Source organism: Nicotiana tabacum, chromosome 15 (assembly GCF_000715075.1).
Source record: "Nicotiana tabacum cultivar K326 chromosome 15, ASM71507v2, whole genome shotgun sequence".
Classification (NCBI taxonomy): domain Eukaryota; kingdom Viridiplantae; phylum Streptophyta; class Magnoliopsida; order Solanales; family Solanaceae; genus Nicotiana; species Nicotiana tabacum.
This window is the reverse complement of record NC_134094.1, coordinates 61,868,007-61,890,883: the sequence shown is the minus strand read 5'-3', so window position 1 is coordinate 61,890,883 and position 22,877 is coordinate 61,868,007. Positions and strand designations below refer to the sequence as shown.

Below are 22,877 nucleotides of genomic sequence, written 5' to 3'. Positions count from 1 at the left end.
CCTACGCATCCTCCCATGGGAAGTCAAGTCGTAGTTCTGTTACAACAAAATCTAACTACACTGTCAACAAAACTTGACTCTTTTTGATTGTTTTATGTATTTTTGTTGTTTACTCTGTTGTCCTTTTCTGCTAAGATCAATGCTCCTCACGACAATACCTGATGGACCACATAAGGACCTTTCCAGTTTGGTGTGATTTGTTCTTTATCCTCTTCTTGATTAGGGAATATCTTCTTCAAAACAAATTACCCAGTGTGAATTACCGAGATCTGTTGAATGCATTGGCCATCCTATTTTGATACTGCTGACCATGACATACTACCTCCATTCTCATTTCATCGATGAGCATGAGTTGTTCCTGCCTGACACATATCCATTATGCATCATATAGTTTGGCTTCCTGAATGACTCTCAAAGATGGTATCTCGACCTCTACGAGTATCACAACTTCTGTGCCATATACCAACATGTATGGAGTTGCTCCAGAGGACGTTCTCATAGTGGTGCGGTAACCTAATAAGGCAAAGGATAGCTTCTCGTCCACTATCTTCCATAAGATCCTTTTGATGTTTTTATTGGCTGCTTCAATTGCTCCATTCATTTGCGGCCTTTAGTCTACGTAATTATGGTGGACGATTCTGAACTTCTTGTAAATCTCCCTCATGAGATCGTTGTTGAGATTGGCTGCATTGTCAGTTATGATCGGCTCTAGGATCTCGAATCTGCAGACTATGTTGTTACAGACAAAATATGCCACTACATTCTTCGTAACAGCCTTGTATGTAGAGGCTTCAACCAATTTGGTGAAGTAGTCAATGGCTACCAGGATGAAACAATGTCTGTTTGACGCTGCAGGCTCTATAGGTCCAATCACGCCCATGCCCCAAGCGTCGAACGATCAAGGAGAACCCATTACGTTCATATCATTAGGTGGAACCCGGATGAAATCTCCGTGAATCTGGCACTGGTGACACTTCTACACGTAACAGATACTCTCACTTTTCATGGTCATCAAAAAGTACCCGGGACTTAAAATCTTCTTGGCCAAAGTGAAACCAGTCATCCAGTAGTCTTGTTGCTTCAGCGACATCTACACATCTTAATAGACCCAATTCTGAGGTCCTCCTATACAAGACTTCCTCGTTAAGGAAAAAGTGATTTTCTAGTCTTCTTAGTGCTCGCTTCTTACCACTGGTGGCATTTTCTGGGTATTCTCTTGCTTCAAGGAACCTTTTGATGTCGCAGTACCACGGCTTATCGTCTAGCTCTTCATCTACATAGAAATAGTACGCATGCTAATATCGAACCACTATCTCGATGGGGTCCATGTAATTCTTGTCTGGATGTTGGATCATTGATGACAAGGTTGCAAGAGCATCGGCGAACTCATTTTGGTTTCTTGGAACATGTTTGAACTCAATCTTAGTGAACTTCTTACACAACTCTTTTACGCAGTGCAAATATGAGAGTCTCTTGACATTCTTGGTGGTCCATTCGCCCTGAACTCAGTGTATCAGCAAATCAGAATCTCCTATGACCAAAAGTTCCTTGATGTTTATGTTGACTGCCATTCTAATATCGAGGATGAATGCTTCATATTCTACCATATTATTTGTGCAAGGGAACCTTATCTTGGCGGAAGCCAAGTAATGCTGTCATATCTCAGAAATTAGGACTCCTCCAATCCCTACACCTTTGAAATCTGCAGCTCTGTCGAAAAACATTCTCCACCCCGAGTATGACTCTGCAATGTCCTCCCATGCGAACAACACTTGTTCATCAGGGAAGTATGTAGTAAGTGACTCGCAACCCTTGTCTACCGGGTTCTCCGTGAGATGATCGGCAATGCTTGTCCCTTGATAGCCTTTTGCGTCACGTACACAACATCAAATTCACTGAGAAGAATCTACCATTTGGCCAAATTTCCTATAGGCATTGGTTTCTGGAAGCTGTACTTGAGTGGATCGAGTCGGGATATTAAATACATGGTATATGCTGATAGGTAGTACCTTATCTTCTGAGCGATCCAGATCAAAGCGCAGCAGGTTCGTTCTAACAAGGTGTACCTGGCTTCATACGGTGTGAGCTTCTTGCTTAGGTAATAGATATCTTGCTCCCTCTTTCCAGTTTCATCGTGTTGTCTCAACACGCATCCAAATGCATTATCCAAAAAAGGACAAGTACATAACAATGGCTTCCCGATTTTTGGAGGAACTAACACTGGTAGATTTGACAAATAATCCTTAATTCTGTCGAAAGCTTTCTAACATTCTTCCTTCCACTTTGGAGCAGCGTCCTTCTTTAACAACTTGAAAATAGGCTCGTAGATTACTATGGACTGGGCTATGAATCTGCTGATGTGGTTTAATCTGCCAAGGAAGCTCATCACGTCCTCCTTCTTTTTAGGTGGTGGCAAGTCTTGAATGGACTTGATCTTTGAAGGGTCCAACTCTATCCCTTTCCCGCTGACAATGAAACCTAACAGTTTTCATATGGTGACTTCGAATGCACAGTTCAGAGGATTCAACTTCAAATTCTACCTCCGCAAACGTTTGAAGAACTTCATTAACTCACTCAAATGATCCGCACTCTTCCGAGACTTGATGATGAGATCATCCACATATACATCAATTTCCTTGTGGATTATGTCATGAAAGAGGGTCGTCATGGCCCTTATGTAGGTAGCACCGACGTCTTTGAGGCCAAATGTCATGACCCTATAGCAATAAACTCCCCATGGCGTGGTGAACATTATCTTCTCCACATCTTCTTCATACATCAGAATCTGGTGGTACCCGGTGAAAAAGTCCACGAACGACTACAACTCGTGCTTCGCACAGTTGTTGATAAGGTTATGAATATTTAGTAGAGCAAAATCGTCCTTTGGACTGGCTTTGTTGAGATCTCGATAGTCCACACGTATCCTAATCTTCCCATCCTTCTTTGGTACTAGTACAATATTTGCCAACCATGTAGGATAATTGGTGACTCTCACCACATTTGCCTTTATCTTCTTGATGACTTCTTCTTTTATACATAGATTCAAATTCGGCATAAATTTTTTGGGTTTTTGCTTGACTGGCGGTCTGGCGAGATCGGTGGGTACCGTTGTGAAATGATGACGGTCTGGCGCTACCAATTCTTCCTTCTGTTCTGTCTTCAGATGGATGTTGATACTAGTTTCATTCACGTCTTCTTCGTTTCCCAAATTGATTACTTTTGTTTCTTCAAGGTTGGGCTTCTTCTGGCTTTCTGGCTGCTCGATCTCTTGCGGGAGGTTCTTAGGCATCATGCTCTTATCGTATTTTTCATAGTCTGGATCGTTTTGCTCAAGGGTTTTGTTATATGTCATAATCACGGAACGCGAGTTTTTATCGATTTCATTACTAAAAAGGAAAACAAAGTATAAATAAGAGGTACACATGGAACTTACAATGATTTTAGGAAAATTAATTCTTTTATTTCATGAAAAGGAACGTCTCAGCGTTCAAAGAGGCAATTAACAAAAAAGTACAGGTACGGTTCAGGCCTCAATAGACAGTGCGTGTTTCAAAATTATTACAATTCCACACTACCGAGACTCCCGGCGAAGTAGAGGCGGGCTGGCGATCCAATTCTACAAGGTCTCTCCTTGTTCAACATCCCGAATAGTCGGAGTGTTGATATCTTCTTTGTCGCAATTTTCCTCAATCATGATCACGAACAATCTTTCTTCTCCATCAGTGATGTCATCCTTTGGTGGTGGGCTCTGACCCGTACCCGGAACACGCTCTGGTACAAAAGCCTTTTTCCTAAGTTTACCAGTTTAAGTCTTTCCAGTTGTAGGTTGATACCCCAAGCCAGCGGCACCTTTCTAACCTTTTGGTTCAATTGGCTCTGTTATCCCATGTGATCGGTCTCCCAGCCCAGTCCCTGGTCGGTACCCATACTTCATCATCTCTCTCATAGCTATCTTCGACATGTATGGCAACTGCATATCGTGGTTTTACTCACTCTTCTACATCTCTGTTGCCTGCATGATCTGGACCGCATGAAAGGCGACCCCATCTAATCGTTCTATGAAAGGGACCACATGCTCCAGGTAAGCTGACCGACTCCACTCCCCATGTATCACAATCTCTTAGCAATCCTAGTCGAATTTCATACATTGATAGAGAGTGGAAGGAACTTCCCCTGCCATATGTATCTAGGGCCTTTCCAACAACAGGTTGTACGAAGACAAAATATCCATCACTTGAAACAATATTGGAAACTCGACTAGTCCAATCTATAAGGTTAAGTAGATTTCTCCGATGACGTCATTCTGTGACCTATCGAAAGCCCTCACTCTTACATGGATTTATTTCACTTCCCTCAAATGAATACCCTAATCTCGCAGAGTAAAGAATGGGAAAATGTTTACTCCGGATCCTTCATCGACAAGTACTCGAGACACGACTTTATCCCCACACTTGACTGTGATGTGTAGAGCTCTGTTATGATCCATACTCTCCACAGGGTGTTCATCTCTCCATGTTTCCTTCGACCATCTTTCCAACGGTTGTACGAACATCTCGCTGGTAGTATTGCTTGGCACACTTTCTCCGCTTAGTACCTTCCCCAAAGCATCCCTATGACTGTCGGAGCTTATCAATAAATCCCTGATTGATATGCAAGCATGGGTCTTTCTCAGCTGTTCCTCCACGGAGTACTCTTTAATTGGCATCTTCCACAAAAAATCTGCCACCTCGGCATCTGTTATGTTTCTTCTTTGATTCTGTTCCCTAATCGGGTTCCCTCGGTTCACCTCCTCTGGAGCGTAACACTTTCTTGACCTCGTCATCTCGTGAGCAGATACGGAATCTCTCATTTACCTTTTCATTTTGATTGTTAAGTCTATGGCACTATTTTATATTCTCGACGCTCCTCATTTCTAATAGCTGCAGTGGATCGTTGTTGGTATATTTGGACAATCACAAGAGGTTTCAATTGTACAGTACTCAATAGAGTCTTTCGGGGTGGCACCCTTGTAGCTTCAGCATTCCCAATGGTGACGATGGTCCCCTTTATATCATAATCCTCGCCCAATGCAATAATGTTGGCTCCTTGATTTCTATAGTTTGGCAATGGATGACGATTTAAATTTGGCAGAGCCAGGGTACATTGGATGGAACCACTCTTGATTAGCAGCTCTATCTCATTTTTTAATCCATAGTAGTCCTTGGTATCATGCCTAAGAACACCCGAGTGGTAGGCACAAGGCTTGGTTGCGTCAAAATATTTGGAGGGTTGGTCGGGAATTCTCTCTTCCATTGGGTATATCAATCCATCTCTCTTCAGCCTTTCAAACAATTTAGCTAGGGGTTAAGTCATCGGAGTGTAGTTTCTGGGATTTCTTTCTTCAAGGTTTGGGCATGGCCGTGGTGCATAGGCGGGTCTATTTTGATGGGTGGTTTTTTGGACATGAGCATATGGTTGTGGTGGGTTTAGATTTATATGAACTCAGGGCGGTTTTTATTGAGGTTGAGCATTGTAGTACGGTTGGGCATTATATACCGGGGCGTAGGTTGGTTGATGTGCAGGATGGGTGTTTACAGGGTAGGAGTTGTTTCTGCGAGGAGGACTGGACTGATAGTAGGGGACAATCGCTGCTACTTCCTCCTTCTTCCCACTGCCTACGGAACTGGATTGTTTTGCCCTGCCGGCGGCTTACAATGCGTTCATTTACTGTATTTTGCCTGATTTGATTCCTTCTTCCGATACGTCACCCATCTTAACCAGTTCGGAAAATTTCTGACCCATCATCTTTACAAAAAAATTCCCTCTTGGGCCTTGATGAAATACTTGGTTAGTTCATTATCGTGTAGTGGGGATTGAAGTTTGGCAGCCTCTGATCTCCAGCATCGAGCGTACTCTTGAAATGATTCCTAGGATTTCTTCTACAAATTTACCAAATTGAACCTTGCTGGTATGATCTCGGTATTAAATTGGAAGGTATTCATAAAGTGCACTGCCATGTTCTGCCATTCTCTCAAATTCCTGGGGTCCTAGCGGGTATACCAAGTAAGTGCTTCTCCTATGAGAATCCTTATAAAACATTTCATTCTCAGTTTTTCATTCCGTCCTACCCCGACCAGCTTGTCGTAGTAGGCCCTCAAATGTGCATGGGGATCACCTGTTCCATTAAATATGTCGCAATTTGGAGGATCATACCCTGGGGGCATGTGAACATCAGGATGAGTACACAAGTCCTCATAATCTAGGCTCTTGCTCCCTCGAGCAACCTGGAGATTCTTTATATACTTTCTCAATACTCGTAACTGTTCTAACATTGAATCCTCTTCCTTGTATTTTGCTTATTTATCCTTCTCAGCATATTGGTTGATCTCGTAGGGCACTCTGACCGTGACGGGTGCGGTAAAGGTAGGCTCTGAAGTGGCATATACCGGTGGAACATATCGCTCATGTGCGGTGGTTTGTGGTTAGTTTGATTGTTGGAAAAAGTGATACTATCACGAGGAGAGGTGTGAACTAAGTTGGTGGTGACTGGTGGATTCTGTGGTGTTTGGACGTAATTTGGTACATAAGGTGTATATAGAGGGGGATTCGGCAGATTTGCGGGGTTTACTGGTTGTATAACTTGGGTTGTGGGATTTGTGGTGACAATGGTTGGATACTGGTTGCTGGTTAGGTGGTTGCGAAAGCGTCATCACGACCAAGTGTGCTAGCTCCCGGATATGCCATACTTTTCTCTTAGTGACTCCATTTCTCGCGCGATTCTCACAATATGCTCATCATTTCGGGTATCGTCCTTTTCCCCCGATTGCCCTGGGATGTTGGCTATTAGTAGAGTATTTTCAGCCGGGTCGTCGGTTGCAGACATCATCCCTTTAGATCTCAGATTGAACGGTGGCACAGCCAGCTTTACGTATCAACAAAAACTAACCTCTGTTTTTCGAGGGAGAAATAAATTGAGAAAGAGTAAGGAAAAGTTGAAGTCAGTTTCAGAAATTGCACAAACAAAAGCACATATAGTAGTTAGTTCACGTATTTAGATAAATGCATTTCCTAAGATACGTAAGACCTCTCTTTGCGGGAGGTAGGCCTATGTCGTGAATGTTTGACAAACAATAAGATTTTGACATATTTAGTTCTGGAGAAAATTTTGGTTTTTTATTGATAGGATTTGGATCATAATAGATTGGAGTTGTGGTTACAACATTGCATTTAAAAGTTTACAACATTACATGGGATCATATGTTTCCCTTAGGGAAATGAAAGTGGGGTACAAGGTAAAAGGAAATGAACCAGCCACTAATAATCGTCCTCGAAGTCACCTCCCAAGCTTTCTTCTTCAAGCTCCTTCTTAGGGTCCTCTTAATAGTAGGCTATAGTTACGTGTTTTAGTCACTTATTGCACTCTAATTCACTGCACTTTATTGATGTTTGATCTTTATAGTGTTTTGCTCTTATTGTGTATTTTATGCCTTGTAGGAGTGACTCTGAGCTATGTAGATGTTATGGAATGAATTCGAGTAATTTAGAGCTTTGAAATATGAGTAAAAGCCCAAGGGATCAAGTCAGAATCGTGTCCGGGGGTCGAGGACCAAGGATGGACGTCAAAAATAAAAGTTTGGTCCGTACTCTAAGAATTCCCCACTACCGCGGTGCATGGGGTGGCGCGTTGGGTGCCGCACTTGTGCAATCATCTGCTGCCTATCAGAAATTAGCTCTATGGATTTCCCCACTAATTCTCCGCGTGGCGCGTCGCACCATGCGGCGCACCTGTGCAAATTTTACAGAGTTATTTTCCTATTTCAGCTAGGAGAAGGTGGTTTTGTCTAGGCCCGACCCTACTTGGTATAAATACATGGAAAATGTTATTTTGAGGACTTTGGACACATATTCTACCTAAGGAGTCTAAGGAGGAGTTGGAAGAACACGATCACAAAGATTTCATCATCCTTTCCTCTCTCAAGACACGAGTTTGGATTGAATTTATGTTTTCCTCTACTTTAACTTTATTTGTGATGATTTGCTCCATATCTATGGAGTATTTCCCCTTTAGGGTTTGATGGATTTAGTGTTTTGATGATTGTTTGTGGATTATAACTCTAGTTTTATGTATTGAATCGTTTTGGATGATTTACTTATTGCATCTATATTCACTTGTTCATGTAATCAAGAGAGGCATAACTTGTGATATCTTTGCAGTATATTGTTTGTTGAGTTCATTAATTCTTCTTAGTAATCGAAAGAGGCTAGTTGAATCATTGATTAAACCTAGTTAGGAGAATAATCGAAAGAGGTTCTCCTAAAGACCAACCCACAATGCATTCTTGCATATCTTCACGTGCTTAAATTGGTTCATTTTGTGAGGTTAAGACTTAATCGAGAGAGGAGTTTTTGCTGAACGTTTGAACTGATAATTGAGTAAATTCGACAGACTCACTTGAACATTAGAAGTAAATTATCTAGAGTTATATCCCGAACAATTATCTTGCACCTATCCTATCAAAACCCTATATTCTACCATTGATAACCTTCTTTGCTTATTCCTTGCTTTGATTGTCATTAGTCAATAACTTTAGATTCTTAGTTAATTTTAGTTATATATCTTATAAATCTCAATTATTGATTCTCCTGGATAGCAACCAAGCTAGAAACTACGAGAATACTGTTTACATCCAATCCCTGTGGATACGATATTATACTATACTATATTTTAGTAGCAAGCATAATTTAGGAGTGTGTTTCGATCTCGTCAAATTTTGGCGACGTTGCCGGGGATTAACAATCAACAGTGTTTGAAGTAGTTTGTAGTGCTAATTCAGGAATTTTTATTTTTATTTTATTTTAATTTTCTCCTTTTACGTTTGGTGTTCTTTGGTTGGACGCAGGTTATAGGCTAAGATTGGTGCATGACTCGAGCTTCTACGAAAGAAGTGCTACCATACGAGCCAGAGATAGAAAAACAAATGCGATAGCTGAGGAAGGAAAGAGATCTCACCGAGACTTTAGAAAAGGTTGGGCAATCCTCAACCAAGAATCTATGGTCGGAAACGGTGATGATAATGTAGATTTGGCTGCAAGAGAGGCAGCCCGACAACGAGAAAAAGTTGCACGAGATGCTGAGGAAGCAGTTATTAGAGATGTGCACAACATCTATGACGAAGAGAGGGGTCACAGACTTAATCAACATCAACCCTTGATTGCAGACCAGTTTAGAAATATAGCTCCCAGGCATGGGAGACCACTGGACGATTATGCTAGACCAGTCTACAATCAAGGATTATCCAGTGTTAGACCACCTTCAATTGCAGCAAACAATTTCGAGTTGAAACAATGGTTGTTTCAAACCCTTCAGAGTTGTTGTGTCTTCAGAGGGAAGCCAAACAAAAATCCAAACACGCATTTAATGGACTTCGAGGAGATTATGAACACCTTTCAATACAATAGGGTGTCATAAGATGCAGTGTACTTAATGGCATTTGCCTTTTCATTTAAAGATGATACTAAGGAGTGGCTTCGAAGTTTACCCAGTGGATCGATCAGAACTTGAGAGGAGATGACCAAAAAATTCTGTGATAAATATATCTCATCAGCTAAGACGGGCAAGATTAGAAGAGAAATCCATAACTTCTGCCAGAAAGAGACTGAAACTGTTTTTGAAGTATGGGAGATATTTAAGGAGATAGTTAGAAAGTGTCAACATAGCGGAATTGAACTCTAGATGCAACTCCAGGATTTTTGGGAAGGATTGACATCGATCTCGCGTAGAATATTGAGCAATGCAGTTGGAGGCCCTTTGATGAAGAAGACTCCAGAGGGGATAGTTACAATTCTTGATGAGTTATCTGAAGATGCTAATCAGTGGCCCTCTGAGAGTGCTGAAAGAAGAAGATCAACTAGTGTTCACCAAGTTGATTCTAATACATCTGTGCAGGTACAACTTGATATTATGGCTAAAGAAATACTAAAGCTGACCTTAGCCTCGAGACAAAATGAGCCTCATGCAGCTTGTGATATATGTAGAAGAGGACACCCTACTCATGAGTGTCAAGCCTCAACTGAGGAAGTGAATGCTGTGGGAAATTATAATGCAATGAGTTAGAGGCACCCCATGTTTTTCATGTAGTTCACCTGGGGGTACTGCGAATGCATGGCAACAAAACAACTGTAGAACCTAGGGATAAGGAGCTCCTGGTTTTATGAATCAGCAGAGGCAGCAATTTCAGCCTCAATAGCCCATTCAGTGTGGCATAGAAGATCTTATGAAGGCCTTCATTCTATAAACTGATGAGAGGCTTCAAACTCATAGCCCAACTATACGTGAACATGGAACGGCTATCAAAGAACTAGGCGCTGGTTTTCAAAATCTGGAAAGTCAGGTTGGGTAGCTAGTGACTCTATTGTTTGAGAGGATTACAAGAACTCTCCCCGCTGATACTGAGAGAAATCCCAAAGAAACAGTGAATGCTGTAACTCTGAGAAGTGGGCAAGTGTTAAAAGATCCCACCCCGATCCAAAATGATGTGAAACTTGAAAAAGATAGTGGGGAGCAGTTGAAGAGTGATGTTAATAAAAAGAAGAAGGGCTAGATGAAAATTGAGAAAAAGAATAAGGGAGAAACTTCGAGAAGGGAGGAACATGATGAGAGCGAGCATATGCCACCTTTACCTTTTCCTCAAAAGCTATATAGAGAAAAGCTAGACAAGCAGTTTGGGAGATTTCTAGATGTGCTAAAATAGGTTCATGTAAACTTACCATTCACAGGAGTGCTCACACAAATGCATGCTTACACCAAATTCTTGAAGGAGATCCTTACAAAGAAAAGGAAAATCGAGGAGACCTCAGTGGTCAAGCTCAGAGAGTATTGCAGCGCGATATTGAAAAATAAACTCCCACACAAAAGTGTGAAGATCCAGGGAGTTTTACTATACCTTGCTCTGTAGGAACTATTCATTTTGATAAATCTTTATGTGATTCTGGTGCCTAAATTAATCTAATGCCTCTATCTATTCATAGGAAATTGGAGAACGAGATTGGAGAGATAAGGTCTGTACCCATATCTTTGTAGCTGGCAGACCAAATGACTATAATACCCGAGGGAATAGTGGAAGATGTGTTAGTTCGGGTAGATAAGTTCGTATTTCATGTAGACTTTATAGTAGTGAATATGGAGGAGAACAAGGAGTTCCCCCTCATCCTAGGAAGATCATTCTTAGCGATGGGTAGAGCAATATTAGATATACACGAGAGAAAACTCATGCTTAGAGTGGGTGAGGAGACTAACTTTTGAGATGAATGTAGCAAAGGGGGCACAAAAGAAAAAACCAGTTGCAAGTGTTGAGTAAAAAGTGAAGAGCTCGTCACCTCTTCAACTTCTCCCCCCTCCTCGTCATTGTTGTACTCAGGCTCTTCTTCGGGATCCTCCACCGGCTCTATTTCTAATTATCTTTATATATTCGACCGCCCGATCATCGTCCTCTAGTGGTGGCAATATATGGTCGACCGACCCTGGAACCACTTGTCGATGCATGGCAATGGTAAACAAGATAGTGGGGAAAATATCGTGATATATTTGTAGAGCTGCCGCTAATTCTTATTGTCCAGTCAATCCCTCTCTGCTAGGTCTGCAAACTCATCCTCCTCATTGAGCCACACGAATTATTCAGGCGTACATCAGGAATTCTGACCTATTGGCATCATGATCAAGTCATTCCATTCATATTGAAGTCTTCTCACCCTCGGGATTAGAATTTGTCTGTTGTAGCCATATTTATATAAAGCTATCCTTGACAAGAGGGGCATGTCTTAGATCAGACCAAATTGCCTTAGAACCCGTAGAGGTGCATATGGCTGAATTCCTTCAAGTCCTACTAACTCTATGAATTATTTTTTGGGGTTCCTCAAGATTTCCCTGCCACCTAACCATGAAAGCTTCCAGTTCACAAATTCTTCACTCAGATGGGTCAGCATGTCTCGCCACTCCTCTTGCTCGTGCGGCATCACCCAATCCTCATTCTCTCGTAGTAGCTCCTGATCATGTTACTGATGCCAATAAAATAGTCGACTGTTGCCTCTCTCTGAAAGAAATGTTTTGTGACCCATATCTAGAGTAGTAGGTTGCATCCTTTGAAAAAATCATATCCTCTGGAGTATGCTGACAGTGCTCGGAATGTCTCTGCTAATATCTTGGGAACAAGGGTGACTTGTAGATTCCTTCGAAAGGTTGCCAGGATCAGGGGAAGCAGGTTGATGTTGATTCACCCCTTTCTTTGCGGGAAGACTAGTAATCCCAACAATGCCAGAGAAAAGTTTAAGGGACGGAGACTCTCCCATGTCACTTGATCGCATTGAAACTCCTCCAGATGCCACTCATAACTTTCCCGGTGTCGTAATCTGTCGAATCGTTGGTCAAAGCTCACCCTTCCATCTTCGATGTTTCTCAGATTTCTGTTATTTTTCAAACCCCATGTATGAAGGAACCTGTGGTCGGGGATTACAACTGGCAGTATTGGTTTTCTCCCAGCAAATGGAAACTCCGTGAAGCTAGTGACTTCCTCCAATGTTGGTGTCAATTCATAATCGACGAACTGGAAAACCACCTAAGTTGGGTTCCAAAACTCTATCAATAACCTGGTAAGGACATTGTCGACTCGAATATTCATCAAAGCGGTCAGTGCTCCGAAGTGTGTTTTATTCTCATCTCCATGCTCTCGGCGAAAGTTTCTCCACCACTGTTTCATCTTGTGTGGTGCACCCATGACCATATTGATTTCGGGGATGTTGTGGTTGATTTCCATCAAAGAGGTGAAAGGGGTTTGGTAAGTATTTTCTCTGAATCTTTAGCGTCCTCTCTGGATTGGTTCGTCGTTCACAAAAGTCATGTTATTGGGTGCGTGACCCATTGATATTAAGGTGGCTTCCATAATCGTGGTCCGTACCAAAGATCGACTTGCCTAAGGTTTATGAGTATGACCTATGTTTGCTAGAATAGAGTGTTTCCTAATTTTGGAGTTGGAGTGTACACTGCGAGACGTTATATCAGACCTAACAAAGCCGTTCTCTGAAACTAGAGAATGTTAAAAAAAGGTTCGGAGGGGGTGTAAAAGACAACCCTTGCGTGTCATTTGTGTGTGATAGTTTACAGCCAAGACTCAATAGGAAAGAATGTGATGACATCGTATAAAGTAGTAACCGATAATTGGTGATAACAGTAACAATATTAAAAGCAGACACATATGTTAAACAAGTAAGACAAGTAAGCACATATTTGCAAAGTGAAGCACAGTTAAAGAAGCATATAAACAAGCATCTCCAAGTTTCAGATCTAGCCTAGGTCTACTAACGTTAGAACCTAAGTGTAAACTCCCCAGCAGAGTCGCCATGTTATTGCACCCTATTTTGCACAGGTCAAAACAATATTCAACTAGGGGTTCTTCTGTTGTTGATAAAAGAGAGTCACCACCTAATATTTAACGTATATTAGGGTACCTATTTGTCTATTAGATTATTATCCTATTGGTCTACTAACCCCTAAGATTTGGGTTATGATTCTTATTTTTCTAAGGGGAAGGTGTTAGGCACCCCTTAAAATCTACCAAAGGTAGCTCCTTAGAACTTAGGCTAGGTTCAGGGAAGTAAGGGTCTACATTCTACTTAATTAAGTGCTTAAAGTCTGCAAATTATCTTATGTTTTGTGTAAAATCTACCATTTTGAAAGAAGGTTGTGTATATGTAGTTTGGAAAAGGAGTCATAAGTTTTATAATGTTTATAAGTTATGAAAATCTTTTGAAATATTTATACCTACAAAGTTGAGCAAGACTTATAAAATAATGCTATGTTTTTAATATTTTGTCTCTTGAAACAATATGGCTATCGTATAATTTGGTAGAATAAAAGACTACTCGGAGATGTGTCACGGATATACCTTTGAAAATCATTTTCAATTGAAGCCATATTTCAAAAAATTCATTGAAGTTTGATAATTCTTAGTCTACCAGCCGTGTTTGGTTTTATTCTCCTTGAAAATCAGCCTTGTGAGTGTCATTTCAATTCCGACTTTTTAATAGAATGGTCGTTTGCTTTCAAATATGTATAAAACTCAAAACTTTATTGAAAATGGTTAGTGATAACATAAATGAAGTATTTTATTTAAAAAGTAAGTGATCAAAGTATCGAAATATTTCATGATATAAACTGAAATTCTTTCTTTATTTACCTATGGACTTTGGTTTGCCTAGGTTCCTAAAATGATCAAAATATAACATACGCATGCAATAATAATGTTAGTATCAAATACGTATACATAGAAATGAGAAGCCAAGTTTATCGTCTAAAAGGAAAGGGGAAAGAAAACTAGAGTCTTTGATATTGGGCAAGTGGACCAGGCCCAGCAGATCTTATGCAGTAGCAGACTCCATTCAGCAAAAAAGATCCTATACTGGAACTTGGGCCTGAGTTCGAAAGAGCTCAGCAGGCCCAATTCAATTATGGATACAAAAGAAAAAAAATTAGTGAAACTAACATGAGGCCCAACAAAATAAAATTGTAAAAAATAGACATGTTTAAAGAATACGGTGAAACCAGCTTTTATTTGCATTAATCCAAGATGATTAATAAGAGTCAATGACTAAAAAATCGGAATAAAGCCTTATTTATGGACAAGGTACCCTTCGAATTCCTGGCACTTCAGAGTTCACAATGGTCTCACAGACTCCGAATAATGCTTGTGTCAGGGAAGGGCATCTTTACCACAAACTCAGTTATATTCAAAATACCCTAAGCCACTCACACTTACTTTTTCTCAGATGTTTAAATACAAATGATGTATTCACTCGATAGTTAACATGAGAGAAGCAGTAGACACAAAAGGTTCATGTACACAAAGCTTAGAAGCTACGGAGAATATAATCAAAATGCAAAGACATGAACATTTTAAGATTACACCATTAACTTTAATATCAGAACCTAGAATATATAGGCCAACTACTACAAATACTTATAATGTCCAGTGACATCAGTGATCATTCATAGCATGTATCAGAATACTTAAGGAGACTGTCACACAGATGTAAAATAAAGAGTATTAGTGGTAAGCTGTGAGTAAGCTAATCCAAGTTCAAAATATCTAATTGAGTGATATGAACCTAGTGAACGATATGAGGAGATGAACTAATTAGTTCTGATGGACATAACATTTCAGGACCTTTATCTAGGTCTACAGTATATCAATAGTCATTGCAGTAGTCTTAAGCATAATCAAGAGTAAGCATATACATGATTAAGGCCTTACTCCACTAAGCACCTATACTAACAACCTTGTTCAACCAAGTAGAGACATCAAAGTATGCCAGATAGTCAGTCTTAATCTAATCCAAACTTAGTAGTATGATCACTTAGTCTATCAGGTTCTTAATCAACATCTAGATAACTTTGTCTTTATAGACAAGGATATCAACCCAATATAGGGCAGTGTTCATTTTAATAGGACAAGCAAGTATTAATAGGTTTGTTCAAGCATGTGAATGACAATAGTAGACTTCCATTTTTAAGTTCTACATTGTTAGGTTATTAAAGCAGGCAAGATTCAATTTACTTCTTTGACAAAATAGTATTCAAATAAGACACATGGTAGTTTATACATGAAGCTCCCTTGAATGCCAAACATGTAAAACGTTCATAAACATCACTGGGAAACACACAAGTATAGAAGTTAATAAGGATCAGTTAACTAGCATACAATGAGGTTTCTATAGAGTTTCAAGGTTACAGGACATATCAGACGATCAGGTAGCATGATAACTATGCTACTGGAACTTTAAAACTTGACCGAAAAAGACTCAAAATTTGAAATCTTTCAATGCTTTTAGGTAGATTCGTCTATGCTAAACTCTTGTTAGGTGTTGTTAGGTGAGAGCATTGGAGGCTCCTATTTATAGTGGCTATTGAAGCCTTAGGGTTCCAGATAATTCAAAATAGGTAGTGGAAGGTGACGATATGGTTGATGATGATAGAGTGGGAGTAAAATCAGAAAAACATAGAGGGAAATCAGTGAAGGAGTTTTACCTAAGCACAAGGATGGAAGATTCGATTGTTGAGAGTGAGGATCCATCGGTCAAATATCCAAGGTCAAGAGTTCATTGCGTTTGACCTCTAGACAATGAATAGTGATGATAAATATGAAGATATCAACCACGCATGCTCCGATTTGAAAGAACATAAGAGGGATTGATGGATTCTAGGTAACACGTTTTAGATCTAGGGTTTCAGATTAGGGTTTTGTATTTTAGTGATGAAATGGGAAAGAATCAGACTAGAGTCGTGGGCATAAGGGGTAGATTGAGTGTTGTGAGGTTCGAATTTGTGACCTTGCACTGATTTGTGCAAGGTTTCATGATTGATGGGCATGGAGGGTTTGGGAGAATAGACAGGAAAAGAGGAAAGAGGGGCGGCTGTTTTGGGAACGAATGAATTAAGGTTAGTAGTGTCTCTGGGTTAAAAATGCAACACGGGATCTGGGCCGTTGGATCATTTGATCAACGGCTCTGATAATTCAGGTCATATGGGTTTTTTAAAAAGTTATCAGGAAAATATTGGAGCCGTTAGATCTGTATGATACAACATTTGACGTAATATGTGGGGTTAAATTATAAATAGAAAACAGGAATAAACATGGACCATCGATGATTTGGATCGACGGCCCAGATCAACTCTGTTTTGACGGGTGACATGACACGATTCTATTGGCTCTCAGGAATTGGTTGGGATCACCAAGGTGGATGAGAGAGGTTGGTTCTGGACTAGCTCGGGTAGCATTGGGCCAACGTTTTGGGCTGGAATTGATTTAAAGAATAGCCACATTGTGTTTATTTAGACTTTTGCAATTGTAGCCTTTTAGTCTTTTAACCCCTTTAAAATTAACTTAATTTAGCTTAATTAATTCTAATTAAATGTGATAAAAATATAATTATAAAATACACTATAAATTACTCGTAGTTAATTAATTATTTAATAAAACACTTTATTTACCAAATTATGAGATTAATTTCGGATTAATTTAAACAATAAGTGATGTATTTAAAAATATCAAAGATTAATTTGTTAAATTATTGTAAAACTTGTGTAACGAAATATGGAGATAAATTTAATAATTTCAAAACATTAAGGGTAATATTTACTACCAAATTGTTAATTTAACACTATTAGTTACTAATTTCCTAATATATTTATATGAAAATAGGTATTATCGATTAGAAAATATTTTCACCACATTTACTCCAAATCATTGTCTAAATAATTTAATTTTAAAAGTGAGGGAAAAAATTGATCGTCAACATCCGGGACCCCAACCAAACATGTGCACAAGTCCATAACATCATACGAACCCACCAAAATCATCAAAACACCGCTCTGAGGTCGTTTACGAAGAACGTTGATCGTGGTCAACTAAAGCCTCATTTCAAGTCAAAAATCACATTTTCTTTAAAATTTCACATAATAGCTTTCCAAAAAAATGACACGGACCATCCAGATGAGTCATAACTCATCAAATAAAGCTACGGGAAGTCTCAGAATATAGAGAAAGGAGCTAGTATTCAAAACGACCTATAGGGTCGTCACATTCTCCACCTCTAAAAGAAACGTTTGTCCTCTAATGGACATAGAAATGTATCTAGACTGGTAAAAAGTGCGGGTATTTACTCCTCATATCAGACTCGAACTCCCACGTAGCCTTCTCAATCGGCTGGCCTCTCGATTGTACTTTCACAGAAGGAAAACTCTTAGATCTCAATTTTCGAACATGCTGGTTTGAATAGCCACCGGCTCTTCCTCATAGGTTAAATTCTCATCAAGTTGCATCGTACTAAAGTCTAAAACATATGACCTATCCTCATGGTACTTCCAAAGCATGGAGATATGAAATAACAGATGTACCCCTGCGAGGCTAGGAGGCAATGCAATCCTATAAGAAACCTCCCTAACCCTCTCCAAAATCTCAAATGGGCCAATAAAACTCAAGCTCAACTTTTCCTTCTTCCCAAACCGTATCACGCCCTTCATATGCAAAACTTGCAGAAGAACCTGCTCATCCTCCATGTAAGCCACATCTCGAACCTTCCGGGCCACACAACTCTATTCCTTTGATTGAGCTATACGAAACCGCTCCTGAATCTCCTAAACATTTTACTAAGCATCACGGACCAATTCTGTGCCCAACAACCTAGCCTCACCGGGCTCAAACAAACCACCCGGCGAACAACATCGCTTCCCATACAAGGCCTCGTATGGAGCCATCAGGATGTTCGACTGATATCTGTTGTTATAGGCGAACTCCGCTAGAGTTAAAAATTGGTCCCACTGTCCCCGGAAATGTATAAAGTATGCCCGCAACATGTCCTTTAGAATCTAAATAGTGCGCTCGGACTTTCTGTCAGTCTAAGGATGAAATGCGGTATTGAGTTTGATCTGCGTGCCCAACTCATGCTGCATGGCTCTCCAAAAATGCGATGTGAACTGCGTGCCCTGGTCAAAAATGATAGAAATGGGCACGCAATGTAGGAGGATATTCTCCTGGATGTAAAATTTGAGCCAACCATTCTGAAGAATAGGAAGTCATCAGTGGAATGAACTTGCGGACTTAGTCAACCAGTCACAGTAACCCAAACTGCATCATATTTCCTCAAGGTCCATGGAAAGCCTACCACCAAATCTATAGTGAGTCGCTCCCATTTCCACTCCGGTATTTCCAATCTCTGAGTCAACCCATCCTGTTTCTGATGCTCAAACTTCACCTGCTGGGAATTTAAACACCAAGAGACATGACCAACTATATCTTTCTTCATTTTCCGCCACCAATAGTGTTGTTTCAAGTCACGGTACATCTTCATGACACATGGGTGAATGGAATAGCGCAAACTGTGAGGCTCCTCACTTATCAACTCTCTCAACCCATCAACGTTCGGAATACAAATCCAGCCTTGAAGCCGGATAACACCATCATTTCCAATCACAACCTCCTTGGCACCACCCTGTTGCATCGTATAATTCAACACCAATAAGTGAGGATCATCAAACTGGCAAACCTTGATGCTCACCAATAATGATGATTGTGCCACAACATAAGCAAGAACTTGGCTAGGCTCCAAAATATCCAACATCAAGAATCCATTGGCCAAAGCCAGAACATCCATGGATAGTGGCCTCTCCATTGTGGGTAAATATGCCAAACTGCCCATGCTCTCAGCCTTTCTACTCAATGCTTCGGCCACTACATTGGCCTTCCTCGGATGAAATAATATGGTGATATCATAATCCTTCAGTAACTCCAACCATCTCTGATGCCGAAAATTAAGGTCCTTCTGCTTGAACACGTATCGGAGACTCCGATGGTCGGTATAGACCTCACATGGAATGCCGCATAGATAGTGCCTCCAAATCTTCAGCACGTGAACAATGGCTGCCAACTCCAAATCATGCACAACATAATTCTTCTCATGAACCTTCAACTTATAATATGCGTAGGCAATCACCCTATCGTCCTGCATCAATGCCGTGTCAAGCCTAATACGTGATGCATCACAATACATGGTGTAAGATCTTGAACTCGTAGGAAACACCAATACTGTGGCTGTAGTCAATGCAGTCTTGAGCTTCTTAAAGCTCACCTCACACTCGTCGGACCATTTGAAAAGAGCACCCTTCTGGGTAAACTTGGACAATGGGGCTAAGATAGATGAAAACCCCTCCACGTTTCGGCGATAATAACTCGCGACACCCAAGAAAAACAAAATCTTTGTAGCCGAAGTAGGTCTAGGCCAGTTCTAAACTACCTCAATCTTCTTAAGATCCATTTTGATACCCTCGGAAGACACAACATGGCTAAAAAAGGCAACTGAGTCTAACCATAACTCACACTTTAAAAACTTGGGATATAACTGACGATCCTTCAAAGTCTGAAGTACAATCCATATATGCTGCTCATCAATGAAGATGATCACGAGGGAATCCAAATAAGGCTTGAACACCCAGTTCATCAAATTCATAAAGGCTGATGGAGCACTAGTCAAGCGAAATGACATCACCAAGAACTTGTAGTGACCATATCGAGTCCGAAAAGATGTCTTAGGGATATACGATACCCTAATCTTCACCTGATGGTAGCCAGATCTCAAATCAATCTTGATAAACACTTTGGGACCCTGAATCCTGTCAAATAAGTCATAACACCTCGGCAACGGATACTTGTTCTTGATAGTGACCTTGTTCAACTGCCGATAATCTATGCATATCCTTGTCAGTACATCCTTTTTCTTTACAAACAACATTGGCACACCCCAAGGCGAGACACTAGGTCCAATGAATCCCTTGTCAAGAAAATCTTTCAACTGCTCCTTCAATCCTTTCTACTCAACTGGAGCTATAAGGTATGGTGGAATATAAATGGGCTGAGTGACCGGAACCAAGTCAATGCAAAAGTCGATATCCCTGTCAGGTGGCATACCCAACAAATCAGTAGGAAACACCTCTGGGAACTCACTCACCACCGGTACTGAATCTATAGAAAGCACCTCGGCACTAGAATCATAGATATAGGCCAATTACACCTCTTAAAACTAAAAATCATGAATGAATACAAAATTAGTCTACTAAATGATAAGAACAAGAGTGGGCTTACCATGTACTCTAGATTGGCTTACTATATCACTATCACTTAGACCATTTGTCCCATCTATCTGATTGTACAACTCATCCTATCATAAGATTCTGAACTGTTCCTATCAACCCTTGCTTAGTGATCTCTTATTTCATCATCATCGTTACTTATTATCAGAATACAAAGTGGCTCTTACGCGTAGCAAGGTAGACCATCCGTAAGGCACACTAGAAGATAACTATCTGGTGGCTTATATGCATAGCAAAGCATACGGTCTGTATGGCTCACAATATTCGTGTCGGACTATGCGTACACATGGGACCATCCATAGCCAAACTTTATCTTACATATGCGTTTCATTGACCGTCCATAGGTTAATCCTTTATTTTCCACCTACCCATTCATAGACTGTCCGTAGGGAACATACTTATGCATAAATAACATTACAACAACATGCAACAGTAAATATCTTATAAGCTCGGTACTCGTGTCTATAGCGTATAACTTCTTCTAGTACTTTTGGTAACTCTTAGTTCGTATTCGGCACTGAACAGGCCTGTTAGGATGGCCTCTACCAAATGAACCCCTGCCTCCAGACGAGGTACCACTGAAACCACCAAAATGACGAGGCCTCTTCTCGTTGTCATTTCTTTAATTTCGACACGAATCCTCTCGATCCGCCTAGCCATCTCCACTACCTGGGTAAAAGAGATATCATCCTCGATCTCCTTGTCCATCTGTAGCCTGATGCCATAGGTAAGGCCGTCTATAAATCTCTATACCCTCTCCCTCTCAGTAGGGATCAAGATAGATTCATTGCGTGATATATCCACAAATCTGGTCTCATACTGAGTAAAGGTCATGTTGCCCTATTGAAGGCGCTTAAACTGACTGCAGAAGTCCTTTCTCTGAGTGAAGGGAATAAACTTCTCCAAAAATGACTGTGAGATCTAGGCCCAAGCGAGAGGAGGTGAACTTGCTGGCCTGCCCTGAACATATACCTACCATTACCTCTTGGCATAGCCATGCATCTGAAACACTATAAAGTCAACTCCGTTAGACTCTACTATCCCCATGTTGCCCAATATCTCATGGAAACGGTCCATGAAATCCTGGAGGTCCTCAGAGGATGTACCACCAAATTGAGGGGGAAACAACTTAGTGAACTTGTCCAACCTCTTCATCCCCTCAGCTGACATCGCGGGTCTCTCCTCGGGCTATGTAGCAACAACAGGATAAGCCACCCTAACTGGTAGAAATGTTGGGGTTTGATACCCGTGAGACATCTGCTCTGAAGTGTGAGTAGCAGGAGCCTGGGCCCCTCCCCAACCTGAGAGATGGCTGGTGACATAAGGAACACAGTGGCTTGGGCCAGGCGAACTAGGGCATTCTGAAGCACTGGTAGCGATGAACCCCTATAGGATCTGAGCTGTTCCTACTGTGTTACACCCTATATTTTCGTATGTGAGAGTACGTCGTAACTCAATTGATGTAAGCTCAGAAATAAGAATATATTTGAAAGCACATAAAGTAAGTTAATCATGTTACCTTGGAGGTTACAAATCTTTAAGATTATGAATAACAAGTACCAAGAGGGTTGGAAAGCTTAGAAGCTAAACGAACAATAAGTTTCGTCGAAAGTCGATAAGTTTGGAATGTTATAATATGTACTTTGGGGTGATAGTAGAGTTATTAACATGATATGGAGGTTATTTTATGAGTTATTTTTGTCGTATGATAGTCGTGTGTTATGAAGTCAAGCAAGTTGTGTAACAAAAGTTGGCAAAGGTCATCACAAGTTACAATCATAAATGTACTAGGTCAAATGTAGCTTCGCTTTTCTCCTAATTTACTTTGAATTATGAGGTGATAAAACTACAAAATTGAATATCTATAAGTCTAGTTTCTAACACATTAAACCGTTCGTCAATACGACATCAGGGTAGAGAGATATTTGCGTTTTCGCGAGACTTCACAGGAAGCCCCTATGGGACCCACTTGGTCGTGGCCGACCTTCACTTGTTTTTATCTCGTTTTGGGGATGAGCTTTGCTCATTTTCTGTCCTACTTACATACTCACACACTTCAAACCCTCCCAAATAGTTCTCCCAAGGATCCAAGAAAATTTCAGAAAAATACACCATAATCCAATATCAAAGTTAGCCAAAGGTGAAGAATAACCCATCTACGGTGTTGTGATGTGAATAAGGATGATAGTGAGCAAAGTTAAGCTTA

General features: G+C 40.5%; 1 protein-coding gene and 1 non-coding gene across 2 annotated transcripts; both read right to left on the bottom strand.

Annotated features, from left to right (window-relative positions):
* Positions 1-9,595: 9,595 nt before the first annotated feature.
* On the bottom strand, positions 9,596-9,702 carry LOC142170052 (small nucleolar RNA R71). Its single transcript, XR_012699667.1, has one exon. It is a non-coding gene; the product is annotated as a small nucleolar RNA R71 (small nucleolar RNA).
* Positions 9,703-18,630: 8,928 nt separating this feature from the next.
* LOC142169649 (uncharacterized) lies at positions 18,631-19,197 on the bottom strand. Its single transcript, XM_075231542.1, has 2 exons — positions 18,880-19,197; positions 18,631-18,780 (listed from the first exon to the last, which is right to left on the bottom strand). The coding sequence occupies exons 1-2, from the start codon at positions 19,195-19,197 to the stop codon at positions 18,631-18,633; spliced, it is 468 nt and encodes a 155-aa protein (XP_075087643.1).
* Positions 19,198-22,877: the final 3,680 nt, after the last annotated feature.

Bases quoted from the DNA above. Each gene is read 5' to 3' on its own strand.
- LOC142169649 (XM_075231542.1), bottom strand. From the start codon at position 19,197: ATGGAGAGGCCACTATCCATGGATGTTCTGGCTTTGGCCAATGGATTC. The intron at 18,781-18,879 runs GTCATGAAGATG...AATTCCCAGCAG, and splicing joins GCTATTCCATTCACCCATGT to GTGAAGTTTGAGCATCAGAA.